The 20,516-nt window shown below is 37.8% G+C and overlaps 1 protein-coding gene and 1 non-coding gene across 3 annotated transcripts in view; both read left to right on the top strand.

Annotated features, from left to right (window-relative positions):
- The first annotated feature begins 6,722 nt into the window (after window positions 1-6,722).
- LOC140849810 (U5 spliceosomal RNA) lies at window positions 6,723-6,838 on the top strand. The gene has a single exon (XR_012131999.1). It is a non-coding gene; the product is annotated as a U5 spliceosomal RNA (small nuclear RNA).
- A 7,343-nt stretch (window positions 6,839-14,181) lies between these two features.
- The window catches only part of MCUB (mitochondrial calcium uniporter dominant negative subunit beta), a 144,888-nt gene continuing 138,553 nt past the window's right edge, over window positions 14,182-20,516 (top strand). Inside the window, exon 1 of one of the 2 annotated variants that reach the window (XM_073237188.1) lies at window positions 14,182-14,371. In XM_073237188.1, the coding sequence (XP_073093289.1) occupies window positions 14,300-14,371 (72 nt within the window). In that variant the 5' untranslated portion in view covers window positions 14,182-14,299. The remainder of the gene's footprint in view (window positions 14,372-20,516) is intronic. The other variant, XM_073237191.1, reaches the window with a different exon arrangement.

The raw sequence follows: 20,516 nt of genomic DNA, 5'->3' as shown, positions 1-20,516 counted from the left end.
AAAGGGGACACTAATAAATGGAAACTCATCCCATGCTCATGGCTAGGAAGAATTAATATCGTCAAAATGGCCATCCTGCCCAAAGCAATATACAGATTTGATGCAATCCCTCTCAAATTACCAGCAACATTCTTCAATGAATTGGAACAAATAATTCAAAAATTCATATGGAAATACCAAAGACCCCGAATAGCCAAAGCAATCCTGAAAAAGAAGAATAAAGTAGGGGGGGATCTCACTCCCCAACTTCAAGCTCTACTACAAAGCCATAGTAATCAAGACAATTTGGTACTGGCACAAGAACAGAGCCACAGACCAGTGGAACAGATTAGAGACCCCAGAAATTAACCCAAACATATATGGTCAATTAATATTTGATAAAGGAGCCATGGACATACAATGGCAAAATGACAGTCTCTTCAACAGATGGTGCTGGCAAAACTGGACAGCTACATGTAGGAGAATGAAACTGGACCATTGTCTAACCCCATATACAAAGGTAAACTCAAAATGGATCAAAGACCTGAATGTAAGGCATGAAACCATTAAACTCTTGGAAAAAAACATAGGCAAAAACCTCTTAGACATAAACATGAGTGATCTCTTCTTGAACATATCTCCCCGGGCAAGGAAAACAACAGCAAAAATGAGCAAGTGGGACTACATTAAGCTGAAAAGCTTCTGTACAGCGAAAGACACCATCAATAGAACAAAAAGGAACCCTACAGTATGGGAGAATATATTTGAAAATGACAGATCCGATAAAGGCTTGACGTCCAGAATATATAAAGAGCTCACACGCCTCAACAAACAAAAAACAAATAACCCAATTAAAAAATGGGCAGAGGAACTGAACAGACAGTTCTCCAAAAAAGAAATACAGATGGCCAAGAGACACATGAAAAGATGCTCCACATCGCTAATTATCAGAGAAATGCAAATTAAAACTACAATGAGGTATCACCTCACACCAGTAAGGATAGCTGCCATCCAAAAGACAAACAACAACAAATGTTGGCGAGGCTGTGGAGAAAGGGGAACCCTCCTACACTGCTGGTGGGAATGTAAATTAGTTCAACCATTGTGGAAAGCAGTTTGGAGGTTCATCAAAATGCTCAAAACAGACCTACCTTTTGACCCAGGAATCCCACTCCTAGGAATTTACCCTAAGAACGCAGCAATCAAGTTTGAGAAAGACAGATGCACCCCTATGTTTATCGCAGCACTATTTACAATAGCCAAGAATTGGAAGCAACCTAAATGTCCATCGGTAGATGAATGGATAAAGAAGATGTGGTACATATACACAATGGAATACTACTCAGCCATAAGAAGTGGAAAAATCCAACCATTTGCAGCAACATGGATGGAGCTGGAGAGTATTATGCTCAGTGAAATAAGCCAAGAGGAGAAAGAGAAATACCAAATGATGTCACTCATCTGAGGAGTATAGGAACAAAGGAAAAACTGAAGGAACAAAACAGCAGTGAAGTTACAGAACCCAAAAATGGACTAACAGGTACCAAAGGGAAAGGAACTGGGGAGGATGGGTGGGCAGGGAGGGATAAGGGGGGGGAAGAAAAAGGGGGTTATTAAGATTAGCATGCATGGGGGGGAGGGAGCAAGGGGAGGGTGGGCTGCACAACACAGAGAGGACAAGTAGTGACTCTACAACATTTTGCTAAGCTGATGGACAGTAACCGTAATGTGGTTGTTAGGGGGGACCTGATATAGGGGAGAGCATAGTAAACATAGTATTCTTCAGGTAAGTGTAGATTAAAAATTAAAAAAAAAAAAAAAAAAGGAAAGAAAGAAAGAAAGAAGGAAAAGGGGGATTACTCCTTAACAGGATAAATCAAAGATCCTGTTTGATTGGTAAATCAAAGATCAACGCATGCTTTAAATATCCTTAATGTTGATCACTTAAAGGGTGTCAGATGATCAGCTATGGAGGTACTCTTTTCTGATAATATTCCTTTCTCTTAATTTAAAAAAAAAAAAAAAAAAGCAGTTACTGTGTGCTGACCTCCAATGAGTTCTGCACAGTGGTATAGAGGGCATGTCAAAGTGTGGGCAAAGGGTCTGTTTGTTTCTATGCAGGAGATCAAGGCCTAGCTTGGATACCCAGAAAATGAACTAAGATACGATATGAGGAGGAGCTTCCGGCATCAGCACTCTCTGGAGGACTTGTGCCGGGGGATGATCATCAAAAAGCCTCCACAGGGATTCGGACGATGCTGCGGTTGTGGCTGCATCCAGCCCACCATCTCCTGGACTTGCCATAAGAATGAGGAGGGAGATGTCTAGGCTGGCATGTGCAAACAGTGAGACAACGAATTTGACCGGATCTGTACTGTTGGAACTCAACCAGGAGTTGGGAGGGGTGCAAGTTGTAGCACTCCAAAATCTCATGACTATAGACTATCTATGGTTAAAAGAACATATGGGATGTGAACAGATCCCAGAAATGGGCTGCTTTAATTTGTCTGATGGTTCAAGTACAGTTGGACAATATCCATCATATCATAGATAAATTTTCACAAATGCCTAGGGTGCCTAAATGGTTTTCTTGGCTTCACTGGAGATGGATGGTAATTATAGATTTGCTTTGTTTATGTCACCGTATTCCTATTATGTTAATATATGTGTGCAAATTAGTTAGTAGTTTAAAACCTATACATACTTAAGGTACTATACAAGAAGATATGTCAAAGAAATAATCAATCCTCCCAAGTTTCCTTCGTATGCTACATCTATAGCTTTTCTTCTTCCTTCCTAATTACAAACCTTAAATAGAATTCGTGCCTCATATCGAATTTACCGAGTATCATAATTCCTCCAGGTGGTAAAGATACCTTGAGACAAGTGCTGGGCATAGAAGCCACAGGGCATAAATCTGCAAAGAAGTAAAAAGCTAACCTTTGCAAACAATATGGCTTCTCTCTCACTTACCAACTTTACATTTCCCTGTATGGCCCCGGAAGATGACTGGTTAGCCAGAGACGGGTAAGATTCCTCAAGGGAGGAACAACCTAAGACAGGCACAGTCGCAGGGGGGCCATCAGGTGAGAATTTGGGGATCAACAGAGGTGAGGCTCAGAACCTCACCCCCCCTGCTTTGAGAGAAATCTTCTGCATCCGTGGATGTCTTGATGCCCTTGTCTAGCCTGGATTAATACTTAGTCCATAGGCACACACCTGATCATCTGATCATCTACATTTGCCTTCTTACAGCACTAAACTATGTTTTCTACCTTTATCTTGCATCTACCTACCACTTCAGCATTTTATTAAAAATAAAAATAATAATAATAGTAGGAGAAATGGGGGATCAACATATAGATCAAGTACAAAAATCAAACGAGTATTCATATTTGACCTGATTGTTTATAGGTCATATTGCATGATCAAAACCGAAAGTTTCTGTGATGACTGCCCTTGTACTGTTCACCATGTAAGAATTTATTCACTATGTAAGAATTCGTTCACCATGTAAGAACTTGTTCGTTATGCTTCAGAAGATGACCCCCCTATACTGAATTTTATTGTTGTTAACAACCATTTGATCAATAAATATGAGAGATGCCCTCTCAAAAAAAAAAAAAAAAATTATACCTGGAAAAAAAAAAAAAAGATATATTTCACAGGATATATGTCAATATAAAATATAAATTTTTTGAAGAACTGAATAAGTTCGGGGAATTTGCACAAAACATCCCTATTGTCTTTTCAAAATTACCAAAATTGGGAGGAAAGTGAGGAAAAGCAACGTGAAAAAGAGTGAAATAATTCAGACATTATCAGTGATACCAATGTATTGAACTGAATAGATGAAGTAATGTTAGTTTGCTGTATTATTTGTGTTCTTCTGGAGAATACAGTGGTAAGTGCAGAACGAGTAAGCAAGTAGTGTGTGAGACATAGGCAGAGTTCATAAGATGTGCTAAGTATAGATACTAATTAAACCTGTAACCTGGAAGATGTAAAGCTAAATAGACTAAATGAAATGTATGATGGAACAAATAAGAGCATTATTTATAGATGAAAATGGATGGAAAGACTAAATCATGATCAAGCCACTTTGGGCTAACATCCATGTCACCCTTATAATAGCTATGTATGCATGGTCAGATTCTGGACTAAAGAAAAGATAAAGTGTGGGAAATGTGGGATTGATTGGGTTAATACATAATTCAAGTAATGTAGAAATAAAATGTATAAGCATACATGACTTGATTGTTTTTCCTACACACTCTGTTGATGTGTAATCAAGGACTGAGTGATGAGAACCAAAGCAGTTCTCATGGCTTGGAGCCACCTTCACACAGTTTTGGTATCCTTGAGAAGCGTCACGTCCTTGGGCTAGACTCAAGGCCGGATAATGATGTTTGACTTCATTGTAAGTTCATTTACTCAATAAATACAAGAAATGCCTTTTCGGCATTGCTCTTGAGCTGTTACGCCATGAGCCCCCTGGCTGGTCCTTGCAGGTCTTCGACAACTCATCGCATCTCCTTCCTTATCTGCGGGTCAGAGGCGGGAAGGGGACTGACAGGGAAAGATTGCTTTTTTTCTAAATTGGTCAATAGAAAAAGGAAGAAGACAAGAAGGAAAGACTTACAGTTTTTTACAGTGTTGCATAAATGTCATTGATACCAATTATATTTTACTGCTGTGACCAAAATAACTATTTCAGAAGTGAATACAAAAAAATCCAAATATCTTTTTAATTCACTCTACATAGTACTGCAATAGTTTTTCTTAATGTCTATTATATTTTAAAGCACTTTAACTATCAAGAAGAGAAAAATAAGAGGCTTTAAAAAATACTTATAGATAACTAGGAAGAAATGCATATATAATACTTTCTGTACAAGTTTTTATTATTTCTATACAGTTCCTGAGACATTCCCTGTAAATCAATTCCTATTTTAAAAATACTAATAATGCAACTATTTTAATGGTCTCTTGAATGAAAGACTTAGTAAAATGAAATATCCCTTTGAAATGAAAGTGATTTATCCCTAATTTATCTCTTTTATACTTTTTTCCCTATAACAGGTCACTGTATCTCTATGTATTACAGAAAATGTTGAGTTAAGAACCTATATGTTAAGTGACATATATATAAGAGCATGTAGGGTTTTCTCTAATGAAATTACTATATATACATAAGAAATGAAATTGTTTATGAAGCAAATAATTCTTGGAGTTTATTTACTCTGTGGTTTTTAAAAGAATACAAAATTTGTGATAATAGTTCTTTCAAACTTAATGCTTTATACTATTTTTATTTGTTTTTACAATTTAATTCTTACTTTCAAGCTGAGTGTTCTCTCCCTCCAGAATTTGAAATGGTAAAAACAATTTAAACAAGCGTATTCTGTGATGAATCAAAAACAAAACCTACAACATATACACCCTATGTTTATTGCACCACTATTTACAATAGCCAAGACAAGGAAGCAACCTAAGTGTCCATCAGTAGATGAATGCATAAAGAAGATATGGTACATATACACAATGGAATACTATTCAGCTATAAGAAATAAATCCTACCGTTTGCAACAACACGGATTAAGCTGGAGGACATTATGCTCAGTGAAATAAGCCAGGCAGAGAAAGACAAGTACTGAATGATTTCCCTTATTTGTGGAGTATAACAATGAAGCAAAACTGAAGGAACAAAACAGCAACACTCACAGTCTCCAAGAAGGGACTAGTTACTGAAGAGGAGCGGTGGGGGAAGGTGGGTGGGGTGGGTGGGAGAAGGGGATTGAAGGGTATTATGAATGGCACATATGTTGTGGGGGGGATCATGAGGAAGGCAGTGTAGCACAGAGAAGACAAATAGTGACTCTGTGACATCTTACTATACTGTTAGGCAGTGACTGTAATGGGGTGTGGGGGGACACTCACATGGGTGAATGAAGTAACCACATTGTTTTTTATGTGAAACCTTCATAAAAGTGTGTATCAATAATACCTTAATTTAAAATATATATATATAAAAGAAAATAAAATAATAGAAGAACCTACACTCAAAGAGAGATGATGATATAATATCAACGTTAAGTGCTACTAATATTTTTAATAATCTCCTTAGGAATTTTAAATATTTATGTAATTTTATAACCAAACAAACAGTAAAAAAAACTGTTCACAGAATCTACAAGGTAATAGTGACCTTTGTACCATTTAAAAAAATATATTAAAAATGACTATTCTAGTAATTTTTAAAATATTAAATTTCTAAATTCCAAAGATTTAAGTTTCAAGTGACTATAAAAAAGCAATCTTTGTATATATGCTCAAAATAAAAATATGAAAAAAATCAAATTATGCCTAACATGCTAAATCTTTTTCAGATTATGAATGAATACATCCAAATCACTGGAGTTGTTCTGCATTCTCTGTTCCCAAGCATTTTCCTTTGGGCATTTATTCTGGAGGACTTAAGAATGTGTAGAATTAGTATTCACTGGCCAGTCACTGGCTATTCAGATGTCCCTCTGATTTGAATTATCTCTACTGTTTTTTTCCTCCCATCTGTTTCTGGTCAAATGTACATTAAATCAAAGCATTTTGATCCTGGTGATATTTAGCAGAGAAAAAAAAACAGCTTTGGTCAGTGGCCATAGAAATATGAAACTTCAGTGAAGGGAGAAAGTTAGTTTCTCTTTCTGAATAGGAGTTGGATTCCAACTTAAATTTCCAACTGTATACTCTGGTTTCTCTTCAGATCACATAAATCTTTTGCCTTTTACTAAAGATTTCCATGGAGAGGAACAATTGTGAGTTTTCAGCCAATTTTTTGAGGCCTTGCTTGAGCAAGGCTGAAGAAAAAAATTTCCAACTGTAATAGTTTTGCTATTCCTCTAAAAGCTGAGCCTTGCATACAGTAAGACTCACCTTAACCCAGAATATGCAACTGCACAGTTAGTATCATATTACTTCTCAATAAGTAGACTAATGTAAAGAAACTGGAAATCATAAATAGCTCTTCCACAACCATACTAGTTTGGTAGTTATATTCATACTGGTATTATATTCATACTGGGGGGCAAGCACGTAATTCTGTGTGTGTGTGTGTGTGTGTGTGTATTTATATATAGCATGTGTGTGTGTATACGTATATATTTACATATCACGAAAGTATAATCTGGAAAAATTTTGTAAGGATGTATAGGAATAGTACCTTTGTGTTTAGAGTATTGAACAAGCAGAACTTGTATATTCTTAGAGCAAATCAATTATCTTCTTCCACTACCCTTTCTGGGAGGCTGGTTCTTCCCCTATTCTTGAATGAAATCGTAAGCAGTCTTCATGCTTTTTCTGGTCATTCTTAGATAACAGAAACAGTTACTTGGTTATTTAAACTTAATCTCAGTTTAACAATTAAAATAATAAGGTCAAAATTTAATTCTGGCTTTCAAATTAAGACTTGTCTCCTTGCCCTGTCTCCAGGCCAGTTGCAGGCAAGAAGCTAGCTCTCTGGGAGGCAGAGAAAGGAGGATTCTCTCTGCTGCTTCTCTCTTTCCCCACAGAGATGCTCCCACTCCATCTTGGTCAGGCCTACAGGCCCTTCCAGAGTTGGAGTATGATATTTAATGGAAGGAACTTACAGGAAAAGTTCTTACTAAACTGGTACTATCTTCATGACCTAGCATTGGCACTTTCAGGACTTAGCAGATGTTAAGATTGACCCTCTCTCTCATCAGCATTTTCATGGCTTCTTCTAAGACCCCCTCTGTTCCCAAGACAGGCACTAATGCATCGCTGCTCCTGCTGGTCCTTGCCTATATTTATTTACTTGGCTTCATTCTGCAGAAGACTACTCACCTTTCTTGGCCATCCTTTCAGACATAACCTAAGAAAACCCCATCCTGGCTTTCTTAAGTGAGTGACTCACATTTGGCTTTTGGGAAAGCTACATTGTTTGTCCAACAACAGACTGCTGGAATTCAGGAAAACCAGAAATCCTGTTACAGAGTGGCCGCTCTGTACACCCATATTACCCCTTCTTTTCTCTGCCCCGTGAGCAACTAGCCAGTCATCCTCTAGCTTTTAAGATTTTCCAAATGGGGAGTAAATACTCTCATTGTCACCGACCTAAAGTTCTCCCAGTGTCCTCCATAAAGCTTCCTTTTTTGATTTAGGGTGAAGAGGGTCTACCGTCTCTCTCTCTTCCTTGAAGGGAAGGGTGTTATCACAACATAACGACAGTGATCTATGTAAATTTTCTCCTGAAATCTCTAACTCTCAATCATATGAGAACCTTGAAGTGAGTCAAGTAGTTTAGAGCCTTTCAGCCAATTACCCTCTACTTATACAAGTCCTACAGTGTGGTCACGACTCACTTTGCAATGTTGTATTTACTCTTTTGGGGTCCTAGCCAAAATTTCCACAAGTCCTGTTGTATATTTAAGCAAAAGATATTCATATATATATATATGTAGGAATACTGTGAAATAGTTAAGTGTTTTTTAAAATCAAACTTTATTTTGAGAAAATTGTGGATTCTCATGCAGTTGTAAGAAATAATAATACAGAGATCCCAGGTACCCTTTACTTACTTCCCCCAAGGTTACCATTTTGCAAAACTATAGTACAATTGACAACCAGTATACTGACATTGATAGAACATTTGCATCAACACAAAAGGCCCTCATGTTGACCTTTTATAGCCACACCAACGTCCCACTCTCACCTCCTCCTTAACCTTGGAATCTGTTCATCTGTTCTCCATGTCTGTAATTTAAGCATTTCAAGAATGTTAAAGAAATGGACTAATGCAGTATATATATCCTTTTGGAATTATCTGTTAATGCTCAGCATGATTCTCTGGAGATTCATCCATATTTGTTGCATTTATCAATAGTTTATTCCTTTGTTACTGCTGAGCAGTATTCCACAATACAGATGTACCATAATTTGTTTAACCATTCATGTCCAAAGACGCATCTGATGATATGACTAATAAAGGCTATATAGTCTGTAGTTTTTGCTCTTATGAATAAAGTGACTATAAGCATTCCTGAGCAGGTCTTTGTGTGAATGTAAGTTTTCCTTTCTTTGGGATAAATGCCTGGACGGCAATTACTGTGTTGTATGGTACTTGCATGTTTGTTTTTTTAAAAAACTGCCAAACTTTTCCAGAGCATCTGTATTATTACACATTCCCACCAGCCATGTATGAGTGATCCAATTTCTCCACATCCTTGCTGGCATTTGATAGTGTTACTATTTATTATTTTGCCCATTCTGAGATTATATCTCTCTACATATCTATATATACATATAGTGTTGATTACATAGCATCATGATGAAGTATAGAACACTGCAAGCATATTTCTTATTCTGAAGTTAAAAACTTGCTGACATTTCTAAAACCACTCTTTGTGGTTTTAATTTGCATTTTCCTAATGAATGATGTTAAACACGTGTTTATTTGCCATCCATATATATTTTTTGGTGAAATGTCTCTTCCTGTCTCTTGCCCATGTTCTGATGTGATTGTTTTTTACTGCTGAGTTTTGAGAGTTCTTTAGATAGTCTAGATATTAGTCCTTTGGTGAATATGTGGTTTGCAAGTATTTGCTCCCGGTCTGTAGCTTGTCTTTTTGTCTTCTTAACAGTCTTTGACAAAGTGAAAGTTTTCATTTTGATTAAGTCTAAGTTTTACTTTTATGGATTGTACTTTTGGTAAAGTTGTAGTTAATATTTTATGTCTGGAAATAATTACATGCACTCTTTCCCTCACCCCCTATGTCCAAATCATTGGCAGTTCCTGTAAAATACACTTTCAAAATATAACCTAAATATGTCAACTTTTCTCCATTACAGCTATTTCCCAGGTTCAATCACTATCATCACTCACTTAATTGGTTTCCCTTCTTTCCTTCCTTCCCTATTTTAAAATTGCAAATTATGTCCTGTGAGTCCTTAGCTTAAAATCCTCAAAAAGTTTCCCAAAAGGTTGGATAAAATCCAAACTCACCCACAGACTATGAGAGCATGCCCCATCTGGCCTGCCTAATTATCTCTGACTTCACCCTAGTATAATAGCCTCTGGCCTTCCTTCATTTCACACAAGTGCACTAACCTCTGACCTCCCTCCATCTCACTTTGCTGCACTAAACTACAGTAACACTCCTTTCTCTTTGTTCCTCAAACACAACAAACTTCTTCCCATTTTTGGCCCTTGCATTTTCAAGTCTGTCCCCTAATGTTTGTAGGGCTAGCTTCTCCTCATTAGGTCTCTCCACAGTTGAAATGCCAGCTGCTCAAAGATGCCTTTACTGATGGCCCTATTTAAAGAAGCCTGCCTTTCTTTCATTACTTTGTGCTATTATTCTGTTTAAATTTTTTATTGTACTTTATTAGCTAAAGTTATTTGTGTATTTCAACTGTTCATACTCAAAGATAAGCTATCAGAGCAGTGGCCGTGCCTGTTGTATTCACCACATCGCAAACACCCAGCACATGAGGATTTATTAAATGTCAAACACTTCCATTTTTTTTTAAAAAGCAAAATGCCTTGAATATTCAGCTGTTGGTGGATTCAGTATGCACTCACAAGGGACTATCCATAATATTGCTAAGTTCTTACAGGATAAAGAAAAGTGAGTTCTGATCAATGAAAAATTCAACTCATGCCACTGCTAAGCCATGTCCTGTATTCAAGGTGCATGAAGTATACAAATGTAATGTAGAACCAAATCTATCTCAAGCCTTCTTGATTCTGAATGCAAAAGAGATACCGTTACTGTCACAAGCTCATAAAACCTTGAAAATTCCTATTCTTCAGCTTCACCAGTTAATTCTATGATTCACCCTAGGCAAGTCTGAACAGGTCTTTACAGCTTAGTTTCTTGTTCTGTTAAAAGAATATAACACACACTTATCTCATCAAGATGCTATGTAAAGCAGTTTTTATTTATTGCAAGTACTGTATGGTTTTTGTGTCTATATTGGTGTGGAACAGTGCATTTATTATATCATGGCATCAAAAGACTTGGTGCCATGAAAGATGCCATATTCTCAAAGATACTAGAGGGATTATATTGCATGTGTCAAATTAACTTTGGTAATTGTAGTTGCAGTTATAATTAAAGATACATTTGGAATTTTGCTAGGCTGAAAAATTGTCTCAAATCATTTTTTATTGTGTTTTCAGAATAAGACTTAGATAATGCTTAGGATATCCTCAAAAGTTGAGTAGAAAATCTTGAACTATACCTTACAAATTTATAAATTTATTAAGTCTATGTGTGTTTATGTACTATATAAATAGAACATTGCAGACAGATTCCTTATTTTGAACTGAAAAAACTTTCTGATATTTATTAGCATTCACTTGCATGAGACCCTGTGGAACTCAACAAAAATACAGAACTGGAAAAAGAATTATCAACTTATCCAAGATGAAACTCTGGTTCTGAAAGGATAATACGATTCATCTTTCTCAAAGAAACTGGTATTTGAAATATATAGTTTCATAAGATGCATTCCATAGAGTTTTTGAAAGGATTTAAAAATATCAAAAGAGCCTATAGTTACCTTAATATGACTAGAAGCAATATTTTAGTAGAATTCAGTAATGCAAAAAATATAGAATTTCATTTATAAAATTAGAACTTTCATAGATAAATATGTAGACTTTTTAAATTCTGGAAACATGAAAATGAACTAATTTTATGACTTGGATTGAGTAATCTAACCATTCTATATCACAGATTCCTCAACTGTAATTTAAAGGGAAGGAAATAATTCAGTTGTTCTCAAACATATTGGTCAATGACCCCTTTACCCTCTTAGAGTTCAATTTATGTTTATGAGGATTATATCAGTCATTATTTACAATACCAGAAAGTAAAACTGAGAAAAATTTAAGACATTTATTAATTCATTTAAAAATAGCTATCCCATTATATGTTAGCACAAACAATGTTTTATGAAAAATAACTATATTTTCCAAAACAAAAAAATTTTGATGAGTGGCATTGTTTTATATTTTTAAATCTGTTTAATTTCTGACTTGATAGTTGGATTCTCATATTTTTTTCTGTGTTCATTTTGCTGTGATGTTTTTGTTGAAGTATTTGAAGAAAATCTGGCTTTATACAGATATTTGGAAAAGGAGTTAAGCCTTTGAAACTATGGAAACTTGACATGTGGCAGTTTCTTAAACCTAGTTACTCTGTGAAATATGAAACCATAGTAATGAATTTTTCATATTGAAGAAAAATAACTTTTGGGGAGGTTGCTTGAGAAAACTAATAGAGATTATGGCACCCTTTATTATATAGCTGCAGAGTGATGTGATGAGCATTTTGTTTTATTTTTTTCCTTTATCTGTATTTGGCTATCTTTCATAAATGAATATTCTTTTTTATAATTTTAAATATTTATTTTTGGTAAGTTTTCTCAAGGCTAGATAATAATCTCTTTACATAGATGAATAGCTAGGTAGATATCATAATAAAATGATAAATACCGTTAATCTGAAATTCTCTACGTTGATCCAAACTGAAAGCCGTAAGTAGATTGATGGGGTAGGAAAGAAGTTAGAACAACGATACTGTTAAGTACAGTTCAGCAATAGTAATAATAGAATAATGCTCTGATTCAATTTTATCAGCAGAATCATGGGAACCTAGCCTCTGAATCTTTGTTTCAGGATCCAAATGTACAAAGATGTCTCTTAAGGTCTATTCATAATCAGAGTCTTGTTCGCCCCCTCTTAGCAGCCTCCCTCCTCTGTTGCTGTTAATAATGGCCTCGTGAGTCCTGTATTACCAGATCTCCGATCATCTGTTCTTTCTGAATTAAAGACACACCCTGCCACATCTATCTATGCCATTAGGACAGACATTGTAACTCTCCTCAAAGTGGCTTGTATTCCACTCTTCATTCTATTTTGAATTTCTTTTTAATCTTATATTCTGGCTAAGAGGTTAAGGTTTGGATCTTGTTCTCTGGTTATTTAAGGATCTTATGTCTGAACCAGGGAAGAGCTATCAAAAGTAGATAGATAGTTTAGCCATTGCCCTTCGAATGAATTTTAACACGTCTTCGTGGAAAGAGACCCAGCAAGGCCGCCTGCTGTCACCATAAAAGGAGATGGTGAATATACAAGAGATACATGCTTTGGACTTCACTCTGGGAAACTTCCTATCCAGAATTTTGGTCTACCTTGCACTTTCTCTTGATTTTCTCTCAGTCTCAGATACTCCTGTGTCTGCTTTCTCTGATTTTCTCTAGTCCAGTCATTGCCTGCTTCATCATGAGAAGATAAATGTTATCTGTGCTCCAAAGGTTTAAATACTTTCAGGGTCTCAGAATCATCTGAGGATATTTACAAAAGTTGTATTCTAAGGCTGTATGTACCTCTTTCAAGATACAAAAGCTGCGTCTGTGACTGGGAGAGGGGATGGGGGGTGGTGGTGAAAGGAAGAAGGCGATGACGAATGGCATCCTAGGTGAAGAGGGCAGGAGGAGGTGCCCGTTCCTCTCTCCCACATTGTTCTGGCTGGTCATTCCCCATCCCACTGCTTCTGCAGGGCAGAAAAACAGTGACATCAGCTCAGCACCAGCCCAGGGTAATGATGTGGTGGCACAGAACAACAAATGTAAGCAAGTTGCCCTGAGCATTCATTTATCACCTCCTTCACCCCAGCTATTTGGCCAGATAATTAGAGGTGGCGAAAACATTCCCTGAAAGGAGCAAAGCCCAGGGTGGTGAAGGTGCTGGGAGGTTTCCTAAGAGAGAGAATTGTCTGGTAGATAATGAAGACGGTGGAGACTGGGAATGGTCAAATCCCAAGTGCAACAGCAGAAGCAAACACATTTTAGAAAATTTCTTTGAGACAATGCATACCACCTTCAAAGAAACAAGAATCAGATTGACATCAGCCTTTCATTAGCGTATGACACTCCATCGCACACATCCCCTGGTTCAACAGGCCTTGTCTGGATCAGACCATGAGACCGGCGCAGGCCAGTTCTGGGCAGCCAGCTGAGCATGCGCAAGCCCTGTGGCGCTCCCCAGCGAGGAGGTGGGAGGCCGGAGTCCTCATGGAGGCAGGAAACGGGGTGTAGGTTCCCCTCACGTGCCTGCCTGGAGCACGGTCTCTGTGGCAGGCGGGAAGGCAGCCGGTCCTTCCCAGTATCAGAAAGTAAAGGGCCGTCAGGCGGGAGACCACCTGGACGGGAGCCCGCCTGGGCGTAAACACCCGGCGCCCTCCGTGCAGGGCCCAGGCCGCTGCTCTCGACTCCCTCCGCGGCGGAACCGAGGATGCCTGTCGCCTACGGCCCGAGCCCACCAGCCTTCGTGCCCACGTCCAGCCCACCGCCCTCTGTGGCCCCGGTGAGTCGCCTCCCAGCCCAGGGAGGAGGGGGTGGGAGCCGGGCACAGAATCCGAGAGGTCTTCGGAGCGGCACAGTGAGAGTTTTAATAAAAATTGGCCATTCTAAATGGTGTGAGCTGATACATGTCATATATGTTTTTATTTTGTTGTTTTGTTGTTTTCATGAGTGGGTGTGGAATTTTGTCAAATGCTTTTTCAGCATCTCTTGAGATTTTTTCGCTTCCTTTTGTTAATATCATATATATATCCCATTTTTTTGGGATATTGCACCACCTCTTCATCCCTGGAATAAAAATCCTACTTGATGAGGTGAATGATCTTTTTAATATATTTTTGCATTTCATTTGCTAATATTTTGTTGAAGATTTTTGTATCTGTGTTCATCAGGGATATTGGTCTTTCGTTTTCTTTTTTTCTTGTACTCCCTTTGCCTAGTTTTGGTACAAGGGTGGTGCTAGCTTTATAGAATGAATTTGAAAACTTTCCTTGCTCTTTAATTTTTTGAAATAGTTTGAATAGGAGAGGTCAACTCCTGTTTAAATGGTAGAATTCAGCTGAGAAGCCATTTGGTCCTGGAGTTTGTCCTGTTGATGGTTTTTTGATTACCAATTCAATTTTATTACTAATTGTTCAAATTTTCAATTTGTTTCTGGTTCAGCCTTGAAAGATTGTATGTTTCTAGGAATTCGTTTCTTCTAAGTTTTCTAGTTCGTTGACATAATTTCCATAATACTGTTGTCTTTTAATCACTGTATTTTTGTGGTGTCAGTTGTAGTTTCTTTTTCATTTCTGATTTCATTTATTTTGAGTTCCGTCTCTTTTTTTTCTTGATGAGTCTGGCTAAAATTTTTCAGTTTTGTTTATCTCTTCAAAGAACCAGCTCTTAGTTACATTTATATTTTCTATTGTATTTTAAGACTATTGCATTTATTTCCATTCAGATCTATTATTTCCTTATACCAATTAGGCTTTGCTGTTCTTTTTCTAGTTCTTTTAGGTGTCAGGTTAGATTGTTTACTTCAAATGTTTGTTGATTCTTGAGGTAGCCTGTATTACTATGAACTTCCCTCTTAGGACTGTGTTGCCAGCATCCACAGATTTTGAACCACTTTGTTTCTATTTTCATTATTCTCCAAGTATTTCTTGATTTATTCTTTGAATTCTTTTGACACATTGGTTGTATAGTGGCATGCCATTCAGCCTCCACATGTTTATGTTTTTAATGTATTTTTTTCTTGTGATTGATTTCCTGTTTCATAATGTTGTGGTTGGAAAAGATGTTTGATGTGATTTCAGTCTTCTTAAATTTACTGAGATTTGCTTTGTGGCCTAACCTGATCTATTCTAGAGGATGTTCCATGTGCACTTGAAAAGAATGTATATTCTACTGCTTTTAGATGTAATGCTCTGAATATACCTGTAAATTCCGTTTGGTTTAATGTCTCATTCAAATCCATTGTTTCCTTATTGATTTTGTGTCTGGATGATCCATCCATTGAGGTAAGTGGGGCATTAAGTCCCCTATTATTTCTGTAATACGGTCAATCTGCCCTTTCATGGCTGGTTAAATACTGTTTTACATATTTTTAATGCTGCTGTGCTGGGTGTACAGAAATTTGCAATTGTTATATCTTCTTGCTGAATTGTGCCCTTAATCATGATATATTGTCTTTCATTGTCTCTTGCTTCAGTCTTTGTTTTAAAGTTTATTTTGTCTGATATAAATATTGCTACTCCAGCTTTTTTTTTTTTCATTCCTGTTTGTATGGAATACCTTTTTCCATCCCTTCAGTTTCAGTCTATGCGTCTTTAGGTCTAAAGTGAGTCTCTTGTAGACAGCAAATAGGTGGGTGTTGGTTTTTTTATCCATTCACAAACAGCTTTCTCTCTGATGTATTTGGTGTACAGCTGTTTTGAGCCTCTCTCTTAAATGCCATCATTTTTACCTTACTGCAAAGTTATTTTGGAATCAACTGAAATACTTCACAGTTTACAACAATGGTATATAGAGTTCACAATTAAAATCAGTATGATAAAAATAGCCACTGGCAGTTTTATAGTCCCTTACCCCTCTGATTATTTTAAATAATTTCAAAATCATCAATCCAGTTTTTCAAAGGAATATTTCAACTTTCAACATATCTGACTTTTATGGTATTAATACCTAAAAAGGAATGCTTGACTCAAGAGGAATTTTTCTCTTTGGCTATTAGGAAGTGAGTTATCCTAAGTATATGTATTGACTTCAGCTCCTTTGAGGATCAGAATAATAGTAATCATACTTTTCTTGAGTGCTTACTAGCTGCTAATCCCTGGAATAATCACTTTACATGCATTACCTTATTTAATTCTCACAGCTACCTCATGAGATAGTATTATTATTATCCCCATTTTATAGGTGAAGTAACTGAGGTTGAGGGATTAAGAGCACAAAGTTGATAAATGGCAAAACTGTCACTAAGTCCAAGCATTCTCAATTCAGGTCCCAGCTCTTGTGTCAGAATGTAAAAACCCCTTTAGGAGACAGCTTGCCATCATTATTTGTTTGCATATGAGGTCAGAGAGGAGTTCCTGCATGGACTGATACCAAGGCTGAGAATGGAAGAGAAAACCTGCTGTAGTGATTGAGGAACAAGGCTCTTGACCCACAGTCCTGGGGCTGGTATCTCTGCTTTGTTACTTATTACATCTCTCTATGCTTTAGTTCCTTGACCTGTGTAATGGGGAATATATTATTACATATGTCTGTGAGCATGGGATGAGGTTACCCATGTGAAGTGCTTTACACAATGCCGTGGAAATGATAGGCACTCAGAAAAGGTTAGCTGAAGACACCGGTAAAATTTGCTGGAAAATGAGAAACGTAATTATACATACACTTGATTGGTATAACAAAGGCAAGGGAATATTCCTAGCCCATTGGCTATTTCTGCATATCCCACAATATCCCATGAGAAAAGATCTGAATGGTCTTTTGGTGGCTATGGGTGAGAGAGGTTTCTTTCTGCTTTGGATAGCCCAGATGTCATTAAGCCTTGCTTGCAAGAAAATAAAGCACCAGTCAGTAGGTATTTATGATATGATAAAAGAAACTTCATAAGACAGAATATATAAATCGGACTTCGTCCTAGCCCTCAATAAACCAAGGAAGGGACAAGCTAGCCATGGAAGCTCTAAACAGAGGTGTGCACAGGCATTACCCAAATGTACTCTTGGGGCTGAGGTCTGGGATTCTGAGTAGTGACCAAAAGGAAATACTTGAGGACAGTGTTCTGGATACTGATGATGAAATAGTTGTTATGTGCAACAGATGGGGATGATCTATGGGGGGTCCAAAAAGCTGTTCTCCGCACCTAAGATACTTATGGCAAAATATATGGAATAGGAGATGCAATGCAAGAAAAATAATGATCTTTTGTTTTAACACAAATGTAGGTTGGCTAAAATATGGAATGAGATGAGAGAGGTTGGATGTAGTAAAACTACAGGGTGAAGGTTGCTAAAGGATATGGTATGGAACCCCATATCCTTGCTATTCAAAATGTGGACTGTATACCAGCAACACTAGCTAGCATCATCTGGCAGCTTGTTAGAAATGTAGACTCAAGGAATCCAGCCTAGACTTCCTAAATCAAAATCTGAGTTTAATAAGAATTCCAGGTGTTATACAAGCTTGAAAGACACTGCTCTAAATCAGTGGTTCTCAAAGGGTGGTTCCAGACCAGAAGCATTAGCATCACCAGGGAACTTATTGAAATTACAGATTCTCAGGCCTCATCCTACACATACTGACTCAGAAAGTGTCATCTTGGAACCTAGTAATCTGTGTTTTAGATTCCTGCAAATGAATCTAATCCATGTTAAAGCTTGAGAACCATTGCCATACGTGATTCTTCTCATTGGAAAAGATGGAAACACGTACTTGAACCCCACGTGAGCCGTCAGATGGCGAGTCTCAACTTTGTACATTAGCATCACTTTTTAAAAATAGTCATGGCAAACCACAGGACACACCAATTTAATCAGAATCTCTAGGATGTGGAATTAAAATGGTCCAATTCTAATATCCAGCTTGGGTTGAAAGATGACTGTTTTAAGTCATCAGCAAATCCTCTAGCCAGTGGTACCAAAAAGTAGGATTCTAGTGTCCTTTTGCTTTGTACTGACACAGTGTGGCCTGATGTGTTCTGAGTACTTGTTGAGAGATATGTCTCATGACTCTCTCATGCTTCTCACAGCTTCTCACATGCATCATGGGTGTACCATGAATGCAAAGTCATCACTACTTTTGACCTGGAGCATTCTTAGGGCTTTTATTTTCAGGGAACACCTTGAGGAATGAAGTATGTTCTCTCTCAGACAAAGGGCAGGCTTGCTTACTTCTTGCTATAAAATGGTGGGTTCTGCAACATCAGTGTTTTTCCCCGGTAACACCACCTCCTGTGTATGAGAGCACCCATCGGAGCCCTCCTGCACATCACCATATTAGGACTCGCAAAGCAAGGGAAGCAGATGCCCCTGCTGCTTTCTGGGCTGAATAAAAAAGTCCTTTATTCCTGACTCAGGAGTCCCAAATCTTCTACCAGTGTTCATGAAATAGGTTCAGGTGACCTTCCTAACTGGTAATCGGGTAAAATCTCAGACCTGTAGTAATGCATACCAATCTATTCCCAATTCTCTGGTCTCTTCTGTTATACCTTGCTCTTTAGACAAGAGTTGGGTATTCTAGAGAGCTGGATTTGATACTCATAGATGATACTCAAGAGATTTCATTCTTGCCTATGTGTGTGATTCTTTCTGTGATAGAATGAGTTGTAAGAAATATATATTTGGTTGTACTTATGACCAAATATATATTTTCCAGGTGTATTTGATCTTCATCCACATTTCCTGCAAACACCAGGAGTCTTAAAGGCAAAACAGGTGGTTTGTCATGTTAATGAGAGACTTTTAGACCCCCACCCTAGGGCAGGGGCTGGAAGCTGAATCAGCCAATGGCCAATAATTTAGTCAATCATGACTATGCAGTGAAGCCCTCACAGAACCCATGAGAGGAGCTCTCACTCTCTGTGCTCTGCTCGGTTGGATCCTGCTCCTGTGCTTGAGGAACCAGAACACGTCCACGTGCCACTGAGCCAGATCCCAAACTCCGCGAGGATAGAAGCTCCTTTATTTGGGACCTCGCCTTATGGCTCTCTTCATCTGGCTGCTAACTTGTATCTTTTATGATATCTTTATTAAACTGGTAAATGTGTTTTCCTGAGTTTTGTGAGCCGCTCTAGCAAATTAATGGAACCTGAGGGGCAGGTTGTGGGAAACTCCACAGTCTGTAGCCAGTAGGTCAGAAGCACAGGGAGCTTGCCTGGGCCTTGTCACCGGTGTCTGGAGTTGGGGGTGGAGGGCAGTCTTGTAGGACGGAGCCTGTAAACTGGGAATCTGGTGCTGTCTTCCAGGCAGATAGCATCAGAGTTGAGTTAACTTATCCGACACCCTGCTGGTGTTCAAGAATTGCTTGGTGTAAATACATGTGGGAAGACCCCCTCCCACAGACCCACACACATTGGAATGGGGTCTGGGTACCCAAATGAAGTCACACTGCTGTTACTGCTGTGTATAATACTTTTAATGTTATACATATGTGTAGGGAAAAATTACACCATGACATTTGGTTTCAGAGATGTTGCACTCCCTTTTGTTACTATTAGCTTCAGTCCACTCAGGAATGGGCTCTCGTAATGGCAGCCTTACTCCAGAGACTTTCTGGTCATCGGTATCTGCCTGTGGTATCTGCCAGTATCACTCTCTGAAGATGCTATCATCTTCCCCAGCGATACAGATAACATCAGTATCTGCCTATGAACCAGAACAACCTAAGCCGAAAAGAGGAGTAAAGTTCACTGTGTTAAAAGCACATAAATCTTTTTGGTTGTAAATAATACTAATACACATTTATATAACATGTTACAGCCAGGAAAGTATTTTCATAAAAATCATTTTACCTATTTGTATTCCATATTTAATAACCTTGCATGTAAAATAAACTCATTATTTATTGCTTTGAACAAATAAATAAATATACTCAAGAACTCAGAAATAGATGAAGGATAGGGAAAAGAAAAATTCTGTTTGTGGACATAGGTATGT

Source organism: Manis javanica, chromosome 5 (assembly GCF_040802235.1).
Source record: "Manis javanica isolate MJ-LG chromosome 5, MJ_LKY, whole genome shotgun sequence".
Lineage (NCBI taxonomy): Eukaryota > Metazoa > Chordata > Mammalia > Pholidota > Manidae > Manis > Manis javanica.
The sequence above is the reverse complement of the archived record's forward strand: the minus strand, read 5'-3'. Positions and strand labels throughout refer to the sequence as shown.